The 18902-nt window shown below is 40.6% G+C and overlaps 1 protein-coding gene across 8 annotated transcripts in view; it reads right to left on the bottom strand.

Moving 5' to 3' along the window:
• The window catches only part of ARHGAP10 (Rho GTPase activating protein 10), a 337918-nt gene that overhangs the window by 187984 nt on the left and 131032 nt on the right, over positions 1-18902 (bottom strand). For all 8 annotated transcript variants that reach the window (XR_008617779.1, XM_028491748.2, XM_028491747.2 and 5 more), the window contains 3 exons: positions 12543-12653; positions 10574-10678; positions 2479-2608 (listed from right to left, as the gene is read on the bottom strand). Coding sequence is in view for 7 of the 8 variants with exons in the window: in XM_028491748.2 (XP_028347549.1) it covers positions 2479-2608; positions 10574-10678; positions 12543-12653 (346 nt within the window). In the remaining variant the exon portion in view is untranslated. The remainder of the gene's footprint in view (positions 1-2478; positions 2609-10573; positions 10679-12542; positions 12654-18902) is intronic.

Genomic DNA, 18902 nt, shown 5'->3' with positions numbered 1-18902 from the left:
CAGTGGTTGAGAGTCTGCCTGCCGATGCAGGGGACACGGGTTCGTGCCCCAGTCCGGGAAGATCCCACATGCCGCGGCTAGGCCCGTGAGCCATGGCCGCTGGGCCTGCGCGTCTGGAGCCTGTGCTCCACAAAGGGAGAGGCCACAACAGTGAGAGGCCCGCGAACCGCAAAAAAAAAAAAAAAAGACATACTTTCCAAATAATTTGCTAGACTGTTATACCTGAAAATCTCTTAATTGTAAACTATGCTTCTTGTTTGTGTCCACGTATGAAGAGCTCATGAGGATTTCAAGAATTCCACTGAATATATGTGATGGTTTTGGATTCAATTCTGGCCTCTAAAAAATGACAGAACTGTAGAATCACAGTGCAGAAAAGCATTTAGTCTATAAATGCATCTAGTGCTTTAAATCCACTAAAGCACCTTGTAAGTAGCTGCCCTTACTAACAATGGTAAAGCTAAGCTTTTATGCAGCATGTGGGATCTTAGTTCCCCGACCAGAGATCGAACCCATGCCCCCTGCACTGGAAGCACAGAGTCTTAACCACTGGACCGCCAGGGAAGTCCTACTGTCTTTTTAATCTAAAAAGTCTTAGGCTTAGACCAAATGCCTGAGAAACGGCAAAGCTAAACCTCAGAGTCTTTGGCCCCAGATATCAAGGTCCTTCACTGATTAAGCTGCCATCCCCTCCTGACACCACCCAACCCTACTCAACCAGCTCTGAGCACAGAGATTAGTGATGGTTTTTCACACCATCCAAGCTTCAGGCAATACTGCAGGACAGGGTACAACACGGACTCCAGCCTAGGACGATTCCAGCATTGAGGAGGTGTATGATCCAGGAAACATTGTTAACTCCTCAGTGTTTCCATGTTCTCATTGGTAAATGGGGTGATAACAGCACTGTACACTTCACAGGGGTTTTTAATGGATTAAAGGAAACAAGTTGGATAAAGAGTTTAGCACAGTGCCTGGCATACAGCTAACAAGTGAAGAATTCTGTCACTATTGTTTTTGTTGTTTTTTTTCAGTCCAATTTCAGCCCCATTTCTCTCAAAGCCAGTAAGTTAAGCAACAGTTATGAATCTAAAAATCAAAATTTCCTGTGATTTTTCCCTTTGGACCTATAATACAAAACTTCTATCCTTCTCATGTCTCTACCCTGTATTTTTAGTTCTTTCAAATTAAATAAACAAACTGAGATTAAGAGGATAAAAAAAAATTAAAGGCGGAGGGAAGGATTCGGAGCTTGTGATTAACAGATGCAAACTAGTAAATATAGGATACTTCAATACAATTTTTAAAAAATAAAACATTCACTCTATACACACTTCAGTAGCTGCTGTGCTATTGTTCCTAATGGCACCTTTAGAAACGGCACGCTTTTACTGTTCAACCAAAATATGTAAAAATAAATTACCTCTCAGTTTTTTTGAAAAAAAAAATTTAAAAAATTAGAAAAATTTAGAGTTCTGCCGTGCCAGTACCTGTTCATCATGAGTCTTCACGACTAAGCCCACATTAAATAAGGGCAAATGGAAAAAGAACCCCTATTCTGCAACTGCGTATAACATGAACGCCCATATCACATGGCTGTTCCATGAGTCTCTCTGCTATGAAATTGGTCAGTTTGAAAATCCTGTAAATCAGCCACTTAACAAACAAAAACTCTAAAGCACCCCAACTACAGTCAAAGGCGGGAAGGGAGAGAAACAGGAAATACGGAAACATTTTCACATACTCCTCCTCCTACTGACTAGCAGTCAGGCTCTACAGTGGAAGAGGTAAACTTTAAGAGCTTCATTAAAATAAGACCAAACTGTCAGAAGTCTGAAATCGCCTTGGGGTGCCTTAATTTCAAAATAAGGACACTCTACACACTGCATAACAACTAAGATGGCAACAATGCTGAAAATTCAGTGAGATCAGTTAGCATGTCATCAAGGAGTATTTTTTCGTAGCCATATGCAATTGCCCTGATAATTTCAACACGAACAAAAAACGGTCTCAAAGAAATGTGCAAAGAAATGATGGGAAAGGAGAAGAGAAATATGTCCTTCTTGACTTTAACATGGAGAAACAGGGTTATGGGGAGAGGGGTGCATATGTATATGAATGTGTGTGTGTGTGTGTCTGTGTGTGTGAGATAAAGACGGGGATGAGAGGAAATGAGGAAGAAGGTACTATCCCACCTCGCTTTCAGTCTGTCACCAAATCCTGGCTCCCTTGCAAGCAAGTTTTAACAAAGTGTGGCACAGAATTTGGGGGGTGTGGCTGGAAAGCAGGGTGCTCACAGAGTTCCTAATCTCACCGTCCCCTCCCTAGAGCAGGAATGTGTTTTCCCCAACTTATGCCTTCCAGGATAGGAGAGAGCGAGAAAGTGGTAGGAATAATTACTCCAAAAGTATCAGAGTAATTACAGTGAGAGTTTTAAAATGATTTTTAATTATTCACCACTGTTGGAGAGCCTCTTACTTTTTTCCTGTACATACAGGTAGCCTTCCGCTGTGAACTGACTTGCTCGTTTGTGGTCCTTGGGATTCTGTCTAATCTTGTTCATAAGCTCTTCCACTTCTGACCTTGTTCCTTCAAAACGATTCCGTGTCTGAAAAGGATTTAAAAAACACATACAAGTTTTAAGTTCCCACAGGAGCTTTTTCATGTACGTTTTTAAGTCTCTAGATAACTATAATTAAATTTGTAGTGTTTTTGTATAAATTTCTCAAAATACACCCATCCTTTCCCATGTATCTCTTTGTTGAGATCATTGTGCAAAGAAAAAAAATTAGTGGTTAAGTAGTTAACAGAGATATAGAAACCAAGGTTACTAGAGGTTATTTACTTTTGAAGCTTTCTAACACCAAGAATAATTCTATTATTCAACATAAGAATTCCTGCCTGCAGGTCTCACAATATTAATAAATCTTAGATTTTTTTTTAAAAAAGGCCATAAAATATCTATCTGGGAAGTCTTTCCTTTGCAACAATCAATCTGACTCATTACTATTATATCAGCAATATGTCTAAGAATTCAGAATCTGAAAAACTTAATTCTTCTTTGCAAACTAATAAATATCAGTGTCATTTTTTCCAGGTCATGGCAATTGCACTTGAAAATGATGTTTCTTCATAGAAGACGGAAGTAGGGGGGAATCTCACTTACAAATAATGCCTTTGATATCTAAAAAGACAAATCACATTTCTGAAGCCCGGGAGACTTGGGATGTCAATATCTCTGTCAAATGGCTAGACTGAAAATCGACATGCAAGGTGAAGTGACGAAAATACCCAGGCAAACCTGACGAGTCAGCACCACCAAGTTTCTGGACACTTCTTCCATCTACACTCAAAAATAATTGTATTAATACCGAAAAACTGCTGATGTGAAACTGTGGAAGAGCTAAGATGAAAAATTATTATTGAAATTCCTCCTCTCTCCTCCTTACAATGAAAGGGGTTACCAAGAGTTCTAAATGCAGAAAAACGATACAAGAGTACATTTTTTAGGGGGATGGAGAGTCTTATAAATGTACACTGTAAAGGGGAAATTTAACTGCAGAGGCTTATTTCAAACACAAGCTGAGAGCTTTTTCTTTTTTTAATTTGTTTATGTACTATAAGAATGTACAGGGCTGCAAAGAGGGTGGGCTCATTTATTAATGGCTTGTTCCCTCTCCTGCCTTCCTGTTTCTCATGTCTCTGGGATTTCTTGTCCCCATCTTAATACTGATTATACCCTAATTTTATTCACCTTCTTTGTCACCTTACTGAGATTCTCCGCAACCCTCGCTTCTTTCTATCTCTGTGTATCTAATATTTATGCATACATACACACACATATGTGCGTGTCATGCATGTATAGATGCTAGTGCACGCATGTGCGCGCGCGCGCACACACACACACACACACACAATTAACTTAATGAGTTGTATCCCAAATTCTCATTATTTAAGTTAATGCTCAAATTGTCCTAGATTTGACCAGCAGAAGCCCCTTCTAGCTGGCTCCTGTTTCTCTTGACATACCCCCTTAATTCTCTGAGCAACCCCTTACCCTCTGGTCCAAAAAGGTATCCCAGGTTTACCTTACACTTTCTCTGTCCCAGTCCTAGAATCAGCCATTTCTCCAAAGGAGTCATTGTTCCTTAGAGGGGAGGGTAGTATTTTTTTTTTTTTACTGGAGTATAATTGCTTTACAATGGTGTGTTAGTTTCTGCTGTACAATGAAGTGAATCAGCTGTACATATACATATATCCCCATGTCTCCTCCCTCTTGGATCTCCCTCCCACCCTCACTATCCCACCCCTCTAGGTGGTCACAAAGCACCGAGCTGATCTCCCTGTGCTACACAGCAGGTGCCCACTAGCTATCTATTTTATACCTGGTAGTGTATTTATGTCAATCCCAATCTCCCAATTCATCCCATCCTGTTCTCTACATCTGTGTTTCTATTCCTACCCTGCAAACAGGTTCATCTGTACCACTTTTCTAGATTCCACATATACACGTTAATCTACGACATTTGTTTTTCTCTTTCTGACTTATTTCACTCTGGTAGTATTTAGAAACCAAGATCTAGGGACAGTGTGCTCACAGCTAAGGGGGTGCTATTGCTTCTAGGTCTTCCTGGAAGACAGACTGAGAAAATGCATGTATGTATGTATCTATGTGTGTGAATATATTTATATATATACACATTTATATGTACATGTACATAGCACAACTTCTGTATCTATCTATTTTAAAACCCATGAGTTCATACCATTACACTTAATTCCAATCCAGTACTTCAGGTTTCTTTCTAGCCCACCCCTTTCCAATTCTGCACATTTCTTTTCAGACAGTAAAAAACCTGTCTCCCATTATTCTCAACAGATTTACTTATTTGCTCCATTAACTTATCTGCTCAACGTAACCAATCTCCCAAATATGCCAGCCACCTCCTCTGTACGTTCTGCCTCTGTACCTTCCCACCCCCACTTTCACTGCCACAGACCCCTCCATGCAGTACATCCTGCCCTCACTGCCCTCCTTCCTCAGATGTGACTCTGCACGGGGAAGGGAAAGGACGGTTCAGCTCAATTTTTTAATGTATCATTTTAGGCAAATTACAAATGAGGGTGAAAATTACATTTCTCAAAATTTGAGTGCAAATAACAGAGTGGCTGGAACCTAGCAATTTCCAATTCTAATTTCTGGCTGAATACGAAGATATCATCAAATAATAATAATGTTAGACCTTAAGTGTTACAATAGGTCACATGAGAGTGTTTACCCTGTGAATGACATGACTGAGAGCCGTTTACGGTGCTTTAATCCTCACAATAACCTATGAGATAGCCTAGCGTTCTCCAGTGCTTATAAAACACCACTGCAGTATTTCCTTTCCTTGCATGCTTTGATAAATAAACAAATTTCCAAACCAATGAGTCTTAAGTCTTATAAATTAAATATTTCATTACATCACCTACTGGGGGGAGGAGGATTCAATGTGGAGACTAAGCTGGAATTCAGCCACAAAACTGGCAGGTCAGGCTTAGCACAGGTTCACACCCATATTTAAGGAGGAAAGAAAGAGGGGGGAGAGGAGGCACTGTTCACACTAAGTTTTATCCAGAAATAAAGCTTTACAGGCGGATGGCAAAGGCTAATTCCAAGTACAGATTGCCATTTTTCATTTAAGTTTTCCCATCCTGGCCCCATGACCTCATTCAGGGAGCAAAAGGATAATTAAAAATATAAAGAGGGGGCTTCTCTGGTGGCGCCGTGGTTGAGAGTCCGCCTGCCGACGCAGGGGACACGGGTTCGTGCCCCGGTCCGGGAAGATCCCGCATGCCGCGGAGCGGCTGGGCCCGTGAGCCGTGGCCGCTGAGCCGGCACGCCCGGAGCCTGTGCTCCTCAACGGGAGAGGCCACACAAACACACACACACACACACACACACACACACACGCGCGCGCACACACACACACACACACACTCTCTCTCTCTATATATATATATAAAAAGAGGGTTTCACGAAGCAGCTGTAAAACATCAGGGGTGGGCCTCCTGCAGCCTGCTTTAGTAACCTCCCAACATAATAAAACAGAAAAGAAGGGGTAGGGTGCTCACACACACCCCTCACTGCAATCCTCAAACATTTCCTCAAGTGCCCTATGAATGGGGAGGTGACAGAGTAAGGAATGGAGTGCAGTGGAGGCCAGGTCAACAGGTGATCAAGTCTAAATACCCGAAGGACACCTTCCATGGGAGTGAGGGGAACGTGGGTTAGAACTGTTGAGAGGTAGACGCGAGCTGAGGTTTACCATCAGTACCTAAATCTGAGATCTTACCATTAAAGGGACTCCCAGGTTACCCAGAAATTGTTAAGGTCCAGGGAAGCCAAATGGCCATGTCAGGATGTTCCCCAGCTCCTATATTTACTGACCCCAGATACACCATGAATGAACCCATTTCTACACCAACACTAAATCTGAAACCAACTGCCTTGGGCCCTGGAAAGAGCCTGCCCAAGTTCCAATGCTGCCCTGGCCTTAAAGCAGTATGACTTCAGCAAGTTCTTTTTCCTCATGGTCCTCATCTGTGAAGCAGGAATCAAAAAAATCTACATCATAGGACACCTTTGAAGACTAAATGTGTACAATCCAAAGAAAAGCACATAGGTAACACCTGGCACGTGGTAACAAAATAAATGTAAGTGGCATTATTATTATTAATTGCAATTAAGTCACTGAAAAGTGACAATTATTCCCTAACAAAGGAAAAAAAGAGAATCTTCAATATCAAACTAAAATTTTATTATTTTATATCTGAGTGAAAGAGAAAGTACATTTTTAATGTGTTTTTTTTTGGATTATAAAAGCTAATTCACAACATTATAAAACAGAGAGAGGGGACAGCACAAACAGCCCTGCCTGGAGGCAAAAAGAGGAGGTATAAACAAGATTAGAAAGTGACCAAAAACTCATCTCTCAAAAACAATCACATTCATATTTTTACACAGTCACTTCCAATCTTTTTTTTTTTTTTTTTTTGGTAACATAGTTTATCACTTTAGTGTTCTACTTTGCTCACAAAACTGTAACAAAAATATCTGTGCATATCCTTAAATTATTCTTAACTATTCTTGGTATCTTCTAGGGACTCCTTCGGAATCCCTAAAATTTCTTAGGATTCTACTTCTTCCTGGGAAGAATTCTATTCTGGTCTCCTTTGCAGATAGAGATCACAAAAATTTTAAATTAGTTTTTTTTTAATATCCTTTAACTTTGATGTAATTTACATTCTTCTGGAAAGTCTATTTTTTAAAAACCATCTTGTTCTTTTTTGCTGTCCATTAATTACTCTAGATTATGGAAAATGGAGAAAGATTGAATCTCTCTCAAAAAAAGGTCTAACAATTTTTACAACAGAAAAGGTGAAACCAGTTGGGGGGAGATAGGTTATTTTCACTTTTAAATAACTTTTACCTTTCTTCTGATTATAAAATGGTTTTTGTCATTTTTTACTACAGTAAAATAGCTAAAAGTTGACCAAAATTATCTCTACCATTATAGTGCACAGACAGTTAACTCTAAGATTTGGTTTCAACATTTCAGTACATTTCTTTCAATACATAAATACGCATAGCATAAAAAGTAACACACAGAAGTCAGACAGAAAAACAAATATCATATGATATTGCTTATACATGGAATCTAAAAAAATAATACAAATGAACTTATTTACAAAGTAGAAATAGACTCACAGATGTTGAAGATGGACTTATGGTTACCAAAGGGGAGAGGGGCAGGGAGGGATAAATTAGGAGTTTGGGATTAACATATATACACTACTATATATAAAATAGATAAACTACAAGGACCTACTGTGTAGCACAGGGAACTCTACTCAAAATCTTATAATAACCCATAATGGAAAAGAATCTGAAAAAGAATAGATACATACATATGTATGTATAACTGAATCACTTTGCTGTACACTTGAAACTAACAACATTGTCAATCAACTATACTTCAATTAAAAAAAAAGTAACACACCGTTGGGATTTTTGTAATACGTAGTTTTAATACCGCCAACACTTACCCTTTGATATGCTAAAAGCTGACATCATCAGGGAATGAGAGAAATGGCCAAGAAAGTAGTAAATTACAGCAATACTGAGATATAGCAGGTGAGGTAGAATGAGTGGCATGTGTTTCGAAGGTGCTGGTATTTCTGAAGGGCAAAGAATGAGTTAGAAGCAAAAGTAAAGAGCACAGGCGACTTCCGGATCAGGTGTCCTCAACACTGAAGGTGAGGCGGAAGGCAGAGCCTCTACCTGCAGAGCTGCAGGAGCAGCCTCAGAAAGAGCCAGAACAAAAGGCAGAGAGGTGGAGGACCCCAGGCAACTTCCTGATGACAATCCTGAAGTTCCAGAGGACACAGGCAAAGATTTTTTTCCAGTAGCTTGTTCTTCGCCCAGTTCTTTATGGGAAATGAAAGTTACCAAGTATGTGTGTTGGGTTCTTAATAGACTAAGTTAGATATTAACCAGCTGACCCATTTCAAATGATAGGCTGTCTTCAAGCGTTGCTTACAACAGTTCATGCCTGAGCATTGTTCATTCCCATTTAAATCTCGAATCTCGCTGAGATTATTTTGGTGTATTTAAGGTAACTATAGGCCCCTGACCCCAGGGTGGGTGTGATAAATGAAATTCCACATAAGCAAGCTGTGCATGGACAGTTTCTCTGGAGCCCCCAGGAGACGCTGATGTGTCCCCATATCTCACCCCAGACCCTGAGGCCCGGCTGGCTTCACGGGCAGGTAGCCCGTGCCGTCACCCGCAGCCCTGCACTCAGAAGGTCGCGCACTTGATCTAATGCTCTGCCACCGCTGCCTTGAAATTCTTCATTTTTGAATAAGGACCCTGCCTCCTCATTTTACACAAATTATGGATCAGTTATGCCTGAAGATTCTCATCCAGGCCAGCCCTGCCCTTGACAGATGAGGTACAGACACAAGTTACACAGTTAGTGGAGGAGGAAAAAAAAAAAAAATCAGGATTATAACCTAATCTTCTAAACTAACTATGTAATGTTCTTTTTACAAATGCTGTATTCTGCTGCCTACAGAAGTATTCTGATACATCACAGCATCATTAGACTAAATGTTCTACTACCTACAGAGACACTTTTGAAGTTAGGACTAATCTACACATATACACTTTGACATATTTTTAAATTATGTTACCTTATATCACTGATCTTGGAGGGTGTAGAGAGGAATCTACTCTTTTAGTCATTTAACTGAACAGAATGTAGAATCTTCAAATACAAATTGATGTATAAATTACAAAACACAAGAGATTTCGTTACCTACATTTCCAAATGTAGGGAACTATACCAAAATAACTTAGAAACAAAACCTACACAAAAACCATTAGTCCTCAATTTCTAAGATTATAAGAAGTTGAAGGCCAGGTAGCAAACAGCACAGAGATCCCCATCCTTCTCCTTGTATGTCTTTCAGGATGAGTTGAGAGTCTGTCCCAAAACTCCCTCACTGTGTTTTTAACGAGGTTTGAAATTACACTAAACATAACTTGAATAGCTTTTCAATGATGACACTTCCAAAATCAACAAAAGTGTTGAAAGGAAAAACATCTACCACCTTCTGATCAAAATCACATACATTATACTGTTTAATAGTTCTCAAAAAAACTCTTTATCCAAGACCTAACAGAAACCATACATTTTCCAGGAAAACAATAAAGAGCCAACAGCACCTGTGAACACCAATACGTTGGTGAATAAGCAGGCACAAAACACAGGAAAGAAATTCCACTGGAACTGTTAGCCTATCTGGGAATAAATGTCAAATAAGACATAGAAGTAACAGAAGAAATTTAAATTAGAATTGAAATGCCTTAAATTTAAAGTGGAGGACTGCTTTGTCTGTTTCATACAGAGCGGACTTAGACTTACACAACAGAGGTTATCCTTAGAACTGCCTCACAAAGTGCAGAATACCTATGTCACACTGCCACATGACTTGTTTCAAAGTTGCTAAGAGAGTAGATAGTCAAAGTTATAACATGGAAAAAAAATTTTTTAACTACACGAAGTGATAGATGTTAACTAAACTTATGCGGAGATCATCTTGCAATATAATAAGTGAAGTCATTAAGCTGTAACCCTTAAACTTACACAGTGTTGTGTGTCAATTATATCTCAATAAAACTGGAAAAATAAAAAATAAAGGAAATTATGTGAAATTCTGATTGTAAAAACATACTTCATGACTTTTCTGAAAATAAGGGAATAAAAATAAATTACAGGAAATGAATTCTTAAAAAAAAAAACAAAAAACAAAAAAACAGAGCCGCCTGCCGCAGAATTCAGAGCCTCCCTTGGCTGGAGAACAGTTTGTTACACCAAGAACTGACCAGAAGGTGGCAGTGTAGCCTCAGTTTCTCGGTACCAACAGATCAGCCTGGTCTTAGTTTAAGGCTTTTCATACGCCAAAGAAACCAAAACTACACCTCTCAAACATCTTTTTTAGGAGAAAGCTTTCGTTTTCTTACATTCTGAATGTTGATCTGTAGTTCCATTTTGTAGTGATTGAAGTCTTTGGCAAGTTCATGGCCTTGATGATAGAAAGTAAACATTCCCTGAAAAAAGGACAGCATCTAAAACAAAGGAGAAAAGGTGACATTAGCACCCAAAAAATCTCAGTGAAGAAAATAAATTAAAAAGCCACGCATTTTGCCTCATCTCATTATGATTCTATCGAAGTACAATAATTAAAAGGAAGTCACTAGAATTCAACTAAATCTAACTGCATATTACTCATTAATTGGTCCCTATAAAAAAATAAAAGGATTTGTGATTTTTTTTCCTTAAATATCAGAGCCATTAGACAGCTTTTACAGTGTGCTGTATAGGAGAAATGGAATTCTACCTCACCCATTTGTCCTTTTTAGTCAAGAGAATCCCTATATATTCATTTATAATTGAAACCTTACCGCTATAGGTCGATAGAACCTATAAGGAAAGTGAAACACAGATCAAAGAGCTAAAAGCTCTTTCGAAGGGCATCCAGCACAGAGTGGCCTCTCTGTTTTGTTGACAAGGACGCTCAGTGACGGGAGCAGAGAGGAGCAGAGGCAGGGCAGCGATTAAGCCCCGAGCTTCCTACAAACTCTCCACCTGCCCCTCTTGATCAGAGGGCACTGCTTCTCCCCCACATGTGAGAAGATCTAGAGTAAGAGTGATCTGGGGTGAGGGCTAAGGAAATCCTCACATTCACCGTCTTCAGAATGTCACACAGCGTAATGGTAAGGAATTTGGAACTCTGTCGTCAAGTGGCCGGCAAGGGTCAATTCCCAACCGGGGCAAATTACTGAAGTTTCTCTACTTCATTTTCTACATTGGCTAAGTGGGATAATTAAAGTATCTCCTCAGTAGGGTACTGTGTGGAATACACGCATGATCACAGAAAAGTACTTAGAACAACAACCTGAACAAGGACTGAGCACTGTAAATGCTCAGTCAATAAAATGTAGGCCATTATTATGATTTCACATAAAAAGAAAGCTTTAAGGAGGTTTTCTCTAATTGTTTAATTTAGGGTAATTCAGTTACTCCACTGGACCATAGCTTCCACGAATGCTAATTTTTAATGAATCATTACTTGTTTTTTTTTGGTTTGCTGCTCAACATCATACACACAGTGGGTAAATTGTATGGCATGGGACTTATATCTCAATAAAGCTGTTTTTTAAAATCACATGCAATATAGTCTATGTTAAAATTAAAGTGAATCTTGACAATCATGAATCTCAGTGTACCTGTTTTTTTTTTTTTTTTTGCTAAAACCCACAGTACAAAATACCCTTTATATTTTGATTCAGAAGATACATATATTCGTAGATATGTTAACATATAAGTAACTGAAGCGCTCAGACTGCATCTATATAAGCACAAAAAAAAATCATGTGTTTCTAAAATAAGTATAAAGAAATGTCAGAGTAACTCACAAAATAGTTTCAAATGTTCCACACACTGGTTCTTAACTTAGGTTGCGTAAGCATTGTGAATTGTACTGGAAATAGTTGGTTACCGATAATTGCTGAAAGTACCAAGGTTTGGATGGATGTACTTGCTTTAGAACAAACTTGAATAAAGATTATCCCATAAATATCCCACGCTCACTCACATTCCAGTATAATTTCTTTCATGGGGCCTTTTTTTTTTTAAGGGTGGAGTTACAGCTAGGATGGCAGAAATTGTACCTGATTGCAGAGTCCTTGAGACCATATAGCAAAAGGAATAATACTCGTTACACAGTGCTGTGCAAATAAGGCCGAGAACCACTATTTAGAAGTGATTCTTTGACTTCATGGCTCTGGGTGCGTTGTGTACACTTTACGATGTCTTGCTTCGTGTTTATGCACCACAGCCTCTAGCAACCATAAATTAGATCTTCAAAGAAACACATTCCTATTATATCACGAAATTCGACTAGCGGAGCAACTTGCTATTTATACTTACAGGTTCCACAAACTCAAACTTCTTCCTTTCTTGGATTTCCTGAAGCTTACACACATATTCAAGAGACAGTTCGTAAAAGTGTTGCCGGTTCTGTTCCACTTGGATATCTGCCTATGTTAAAATAATGGAGGCCAGTCAAATTAGAGATGGTTCGGAGTGAAACTCTTTGCCCGAGGTCTGCAAAACGACAGTCCATGGGCCAAATATAGCCTGCTGCCTGTTATTCTAAATGAAGCTGTACTGGACCAGCGCCAGGACTACTCCTTTATGCATCTTCTATGTAGACTTCCTGCTACAACAGCTGACTTGAGTAGTTGCAACAGGGACCTCGTGATCTTCAAAAGTCTAAAATATTTACTGACTCTCTGCAGAAATAGTTTGCAAACCCCTGCTCTCTGTGATGAGACTGACCCCGAAGGACTGAAGATCAAACAGGAAAAGGCACTTCATGAAAAACCTACCCAACCACAACTGACACCCAAGGTGGAACCGCACACGTAGAACCCAAATTACATAAACATTATTTCCATTAACAAATCGCCTAAGAATGAAGTGGCCTGGGAAGGAGGGCTGAGCAAATTCCAGTCGCCACAGCTCTCAGGAGTGAAGGCAGCAGGTGAGGAAGTGGCGGCACCATCTCAAGAACTTGGCTCTTGCAGAGAGGCCTGGGCTGGAAGCCCATCTGCAGGCACTCACGCTCCTAAGTCCTCACCATGTCCTGTCCCCTGGGAGGGAACACGCACCAGATGGTCAGGAGACTATTCCAAAGCAAGGTTCCAGCTTCTCTTGTCTAACTAGAAGGGAATTGAGAGAGGGGATGGCTCCACAGAGGAACAGTAGAGAAACCTCTGGTCCTCAGAACTGTTCTTACGAGGCATCTTGTATTTCCTGACTCGGCTAATTTTATATCCAGAAGTATTTATCTGGACATTTCTCCAAAGAGGCCATATCTAAGCACAGAGAAAGATGCTCAACATCACTTGTCATTAGGGAAATAGAAATCAAAACCACAAGGTACCACCTCACACTTATCAAAAACAAAAAACAAACAAAAAAATATCAGAAAATAATCCAAAAAACCCTATCTCCCCCCACCAAAATAAAAAAAAAAAACCCAGAAAAATAACAGTATTGGTGAAGATGTGGAGAAACTGGAACTTTGTGCACTGCTGGTGGGAATGTAAAATGATGCAGCTGCTATGGAAAACAGTATGGCAGTTCTCTAAAAAAAAAAAATAAATAAATAAATTAAAAATAGAATGACAGATGTGGAGAAACTGGAACTTTGTGCACTGCTGGTGGGAATGTAAAATGATGCAGCTGCTATGGAAAACAGTATGGCAGTTCTCTAAAAAAAAAAAAATTAAAAATAGAACGACCATATGATCCTGCAACTCCATTTCTGGGTGTATACTAACAAGAAATGCAAGCAGGGACTCAAAGAGATTCTTGCACACACACATTCACAGCAGCATTATTCACAACAGCTAAAGGGTAGAAGCAACCCAAGTGTCCACCGACAGATGAAGGCATAAACCAAATGTGGTCTACAAAGATAATGGAATATTATTCAGCCACAGAATGCAAGGAAATTCTGGCACCTGCTACAACATGGATGAACCCTGAGGACATTATGCTAAGTGAAATGAGCCAGTCACAAAAGGACAGATGCTGTATGATTTATCTTATATAAGGTACCCAGAACAGCCAAATTCATAGACGGAAGTAGGATAGGATGGTCGTCGGGGGCTGGGAACACAAGGGGGCTGGGGAGTTAGTGCTTAATGGGCACAGAGTTTCAGTATCTCGAGTTGAAAGGGCTCTGGAGCTGGAATGCGGTGTTTATTGACAACAGTGTGACTGTACTTAATGACACTGAATGAACTGCTTGCCTGAACTTGGTTAAAATCATGCTTTGTTGTGTATATTTTACCACCACAAAAAGAGGCCCGCATACCACAAAAAAAAAAAAAAAAAAAAAAAGTTTTTAATGTGGGGGAAAAAAAGTATCTAACAGGTAATAATTATTTTGGCATCATATCCTTTTTTAATTAAAGTAATGTTTAACTATAATAAGAGTGTTTGTTACTAAGCCAAAATGAGAATTTCTACCTAACACTCATAAAAATCATGATTTTTTTATGCCTCTAATATCCAGAGATGGAGAGTTCAGCCACTAGCAGTTAACAGACACAACTCCCAGGAAAAACAATGTGAGTGTGTTGAGTATTGAATAAAATGGAGATAGGGGAGGTTAAGGGTGGATTTTTCATGTTATTGTTACTGGGAAATGTCCTTCAAGAAAATGACACCAGGGTCAGATTTACCAACGTGGGTTTTTGTTTTTTGGTTATTTTTTTTTTGCGGTACGCGGGCCTCTGCCTGCCGTGGCCTCTCCCGTTGCGGAGCACAGGCTGCGGACGCGCAGGCTCAGCGGCCATGGCTCACGGGCCCAGCCGCTCCGCGGCACGTGGGATCCTCCCGGACCGGGGCACGAACCCGTGTCCCCTGCATCGGCAGGCGGACTCTCAACCACTGCGCCACGCAGGGAAGCCCCCAACGTGGTTTTTAAATTTAATTTTAGTGGATTCTCTCGCCTGGTTGTGCTACCGCAATTACCCCGGCATGGCAGGTCAGCTTCTATCCACAGCTTCCTAACGTTCTGGGTGTTCAGATCCACTGTGCCAGGCGCAGTGTGATCAATCACAAGAATCCCTGGGACTGCCGTTAACCCATAATTTACAACAATGCCACAGGCATCCAAATTATACCTAGCAGCACCGTCCTTTAGCCTGACTCAGTCTAAAAGGCAATCACTATATATGTAAGAGAAAGTGTATGTGCTCTTTGTCCCAGGTTCCTGGCACAAATCTCCTAAAACCCTTGGAATTTCCTGAGCAAGAGAAATGTCTCTAGTCATTTGTAAGGAGCCCCTTTTGAGAATGCTTGAGTTTATGCTAATGAGGTGACTTAGGGTAGGGCCCCAAGAGAGCACTCATTAGAGGATCGGAACTTTCGGCTCTATCCACCCATTTCCGGGAAGAGGGGAGCGCTACAAAGTAAGCTCTATAACAACTCTTGAACAAGAGTTCATGAGCTTCCAGGTTGGTAATGTAAAAAATTAATAAATGGAAGACTCACCAGAAGGGGGAGCTCACATGGCTTCAGACCATCGCAGAGCCCAACAAGAAGAAAGACCACTCTTCTTTCCTGGCCAGGACGCAGCCCAAGAAAAGCCAGGGACTCTTTACTACAGCCCTCTCAACTCTCTTCCCCTCTCAATGAAAGTGTTCTCCTTCCCTTGCCGTGCAGAAACTTGCCCTTGGTTCCCCATGGTTGCAGGCCCTAAACTGCCATTCTCTGCTGATCCCGAATAAACCCATCTCCGCTGGAGAAATACCTAGCAGACTATTTATTTCAGGTTAACAGGAAACACATCCACTTGCCTAGAGAGTGACGTACCCCAGTTCCATGGGGACAGAAGTTTCTGCACTTGGGACCCTTCCAGACCCCGCCCTGTGCACCTCTTCATCTGGCTGTTCATCCATATCCTCTATATCATCTGTTATAATAAACTGCTAAACTTACCTAATGTTTCTGAGTTCTGTGAGCTACTCTAGCAAGGAAGGGGTCATAGGAACCTCTTATTTGTAGCCAGTCAGAAGCACAGGTAACAACCAGGACTTGGGACTGATGTCGGAAGTGGGGTAGTCTTTCTTTTTTTAACTGAATTAGTTGATTTACAAGGCATTAGTTTCTGGTGTGCAGCAATGTGATTCAGTTATACATACATACATACACATTCTTTTTCATATTCTTTTCCATTATGGTTTATTACAGGATATTGAATATAATTCCTTGTGCTATGCAGTAGGACCTTGTTGCTTATCCATTCTATAGATAATAGTTTGCATCTGCTAGTCAGAAGTGGGGCCATCTTGTCCAACTGAGCCCTTAACCTGCTGGATCTGATGCTGTCTCCAGGTAGTGTCAGAGTGGAGTCAGTTGCTTGGTGGTGCTGGAAAACACACATTTGGACTATGCTTTTTCCTACACCAAGCAAAAGTCATTTTTTTTAAACAAACATACAATTTCAATTTGATTATCATCTCATTTCTGACCATTCCTGCTGTTAATATGCATAAAGGAAGTAGATCACTCACACAAAGATATTCAAAGGATCTGTTTCTCTGGTCATATTTACTGAAACATAATTATTTGACGACTCAGTGTCGACTTAAAAAAAATGTACAACGTACGAGCTGTGAGGTCAGTTTGATTTGGGGCAAAACGAGGACTATAGCCCTGGAGCAGTTAGTTCCTCAGAGCTAGGCTAGTGACTTAATCCTTGTAGAGACAGGTGGCAAGTGCCAATTTTTAATTGGCATCAGGAAACAAAAATATACTTCAAAAATCAGCAGTCATGGAATGTTCTCGAATACCCAATTCTTGTTCTAGTACAAATATTAATTAGAATTTCGGGCTGTGATGGAGGCAGAAGCCATTGTACCCAATAAACAGAGCTACAGGTAAAGGTATTAATAGAATTACTAAAATTGCCAGCCTGGTGTCCGCCATAATTTCCTCCTGTTATTTTCATTGGAAACAAGAGGAAAGAACAGATAACAAGTTTCTGTGCCTTTGTTCAGTACCGGTCTCAGCAACCTGTATTAATCTCTTGAGCACCTCAATTTACTGAAGATTAGCAATGCATTAGCCACTGCCAAAAGTAAGCAAAATCCAAATCTAACCTTTTCCCATTAAAGAGCATCCCCCTTACGGCCTTCACGCTTGCAATGGAAAGCTAGGTCAAGTGGGAGTCTGTATGTTTGTAAAGAGCAAACAGAGCAAGACAGCCAAGAATATGTACTTTAAGTGAAACTAAAATGATTCTCCTTGAGGGTCTCTTCAAATTTCCCATCTGGAGTTTAATTATCTTTGGGAATGATGAAACTGTCGAAGCCCTAGCTCACAATCTTCACACTTGTTCATTGGGTAAATATTTATTAAGTGCCTATTCCCTGACAAGTCTTATTCTAGGCATTGAGGACAGAGTGCTGAACGGAACACAGCTGTTGCCTGCAAGGAGCTTACATCCTATGGGAAGAAGCCATGTAACAACGGAATACGTAGCGAGTCAAATGGCTGTCAGAGTATGAAAAAAATATAAAGGAGCGTAAGGAGGACACTCTAAAGAAGATGGCTGGAAAACTTCTCTAGTAAGGAGAAGTCTGAGTGGAGAGTATTTGGAAGACTATTGGAAAAAGAGTGAGGCATGCGGATCTGGCAGAAGCCTGAACAAAGCCCAGGCCCTCAGCATGGAACCAAGCCAGAGCAAGGCAGCCATGCGGGTGTGAGGGCAGGCGGGGTGGGCCCAGGGCCTCTAAAGGGAGCTGTTAGGAGTATTTAGAGAAGAGCAACATGAAGGCTCACTCCGCTGCTGTATAGAAAATAAACTGTAGGGATACCCTGGTGAAAGCAGGGTGGCCTTTGCAGTAATCTGTGCGAGAGATGCCTGGGTGACGGGGGGTGGGGAGTCAGGAGAACTGGCCATATTCCTAGAATATTCTGAAGCTAAAGAAGACATAGGCTGATGGTCTAGATGTGGGGTGAGAGCGAAAGGGCCAAGACTGACTTTACAGGCTTTGCCTAAACAACAGGTAGAATGATACCTCATTAGATAGTGAAGTGGAGAAGGAAACTGACCCGGCGCATGAAAATCCCTTCAGGATACCTGAAAACAGAGATTAAGGGGAGAAGAGAGGTAGAAAACTGCTAGCATAAAGAGAGCCTCGAAGAGCAACAGCTGTCACTTCAAAAATGACAGAGGGTAGGAGATGAGGGAGCACACGTAACAAGTGCATGGTTTCCTACATAATATGGAAGAGGAGAGAATGGAGCCCTACCCACAGTACTGGAGTGAGGATCAAATGGTACAAAAGGGCCGCTCTCTCTTATAGAACGTCAAATGCCATCTAAACGTCCGTCTACAGTACTAGCGAGACAAAAGAAAACGTCACGTGTAGGTAATGTCAAAATAACCCCACCACACACACACACACACACAGAGTTTGCAACTAAATCTGTGACATTTAAACATAACCCAGGTTTATTCTACAATGTTGTCATTTTGATGATATTTCACTAAGTGTATATTATAGTGGCACATCATGCCTGGATTCCTTATGTGTTTAAAAACAAACAAATGGGGCTTCCCTGGTGGCGCAGTGGTTGAGAATCCGCCTGCCGATGCAGGGGACACGGGTTCGTGCCCCGGCAGTGAGAGGCCCACGTACCGCCAAAAAAAAAAAAAAAAAAAAAAAAGTGTGAATTTTTTTCTTCCTTTTTTTTTTTTTTTTT

Source organism: Physeter macrocephalus, chromosome 7, assembly GCF_002837175.3.
Source record: "Physeter macrocephalus isolate SW-GA chromosome 7, ASM283717v5, whole genome shotgun sequence".
NCBI lineage: Eukaryota > Metazoa > Chordata > Mammalia > Artiodactyla > Physeteridae > Physeter > Physeter macrocephalus.
Note: the sequence above shows the minus strand (reverse complement) of the source record. Positions and strands in the feature narration are given on the sequence as shown.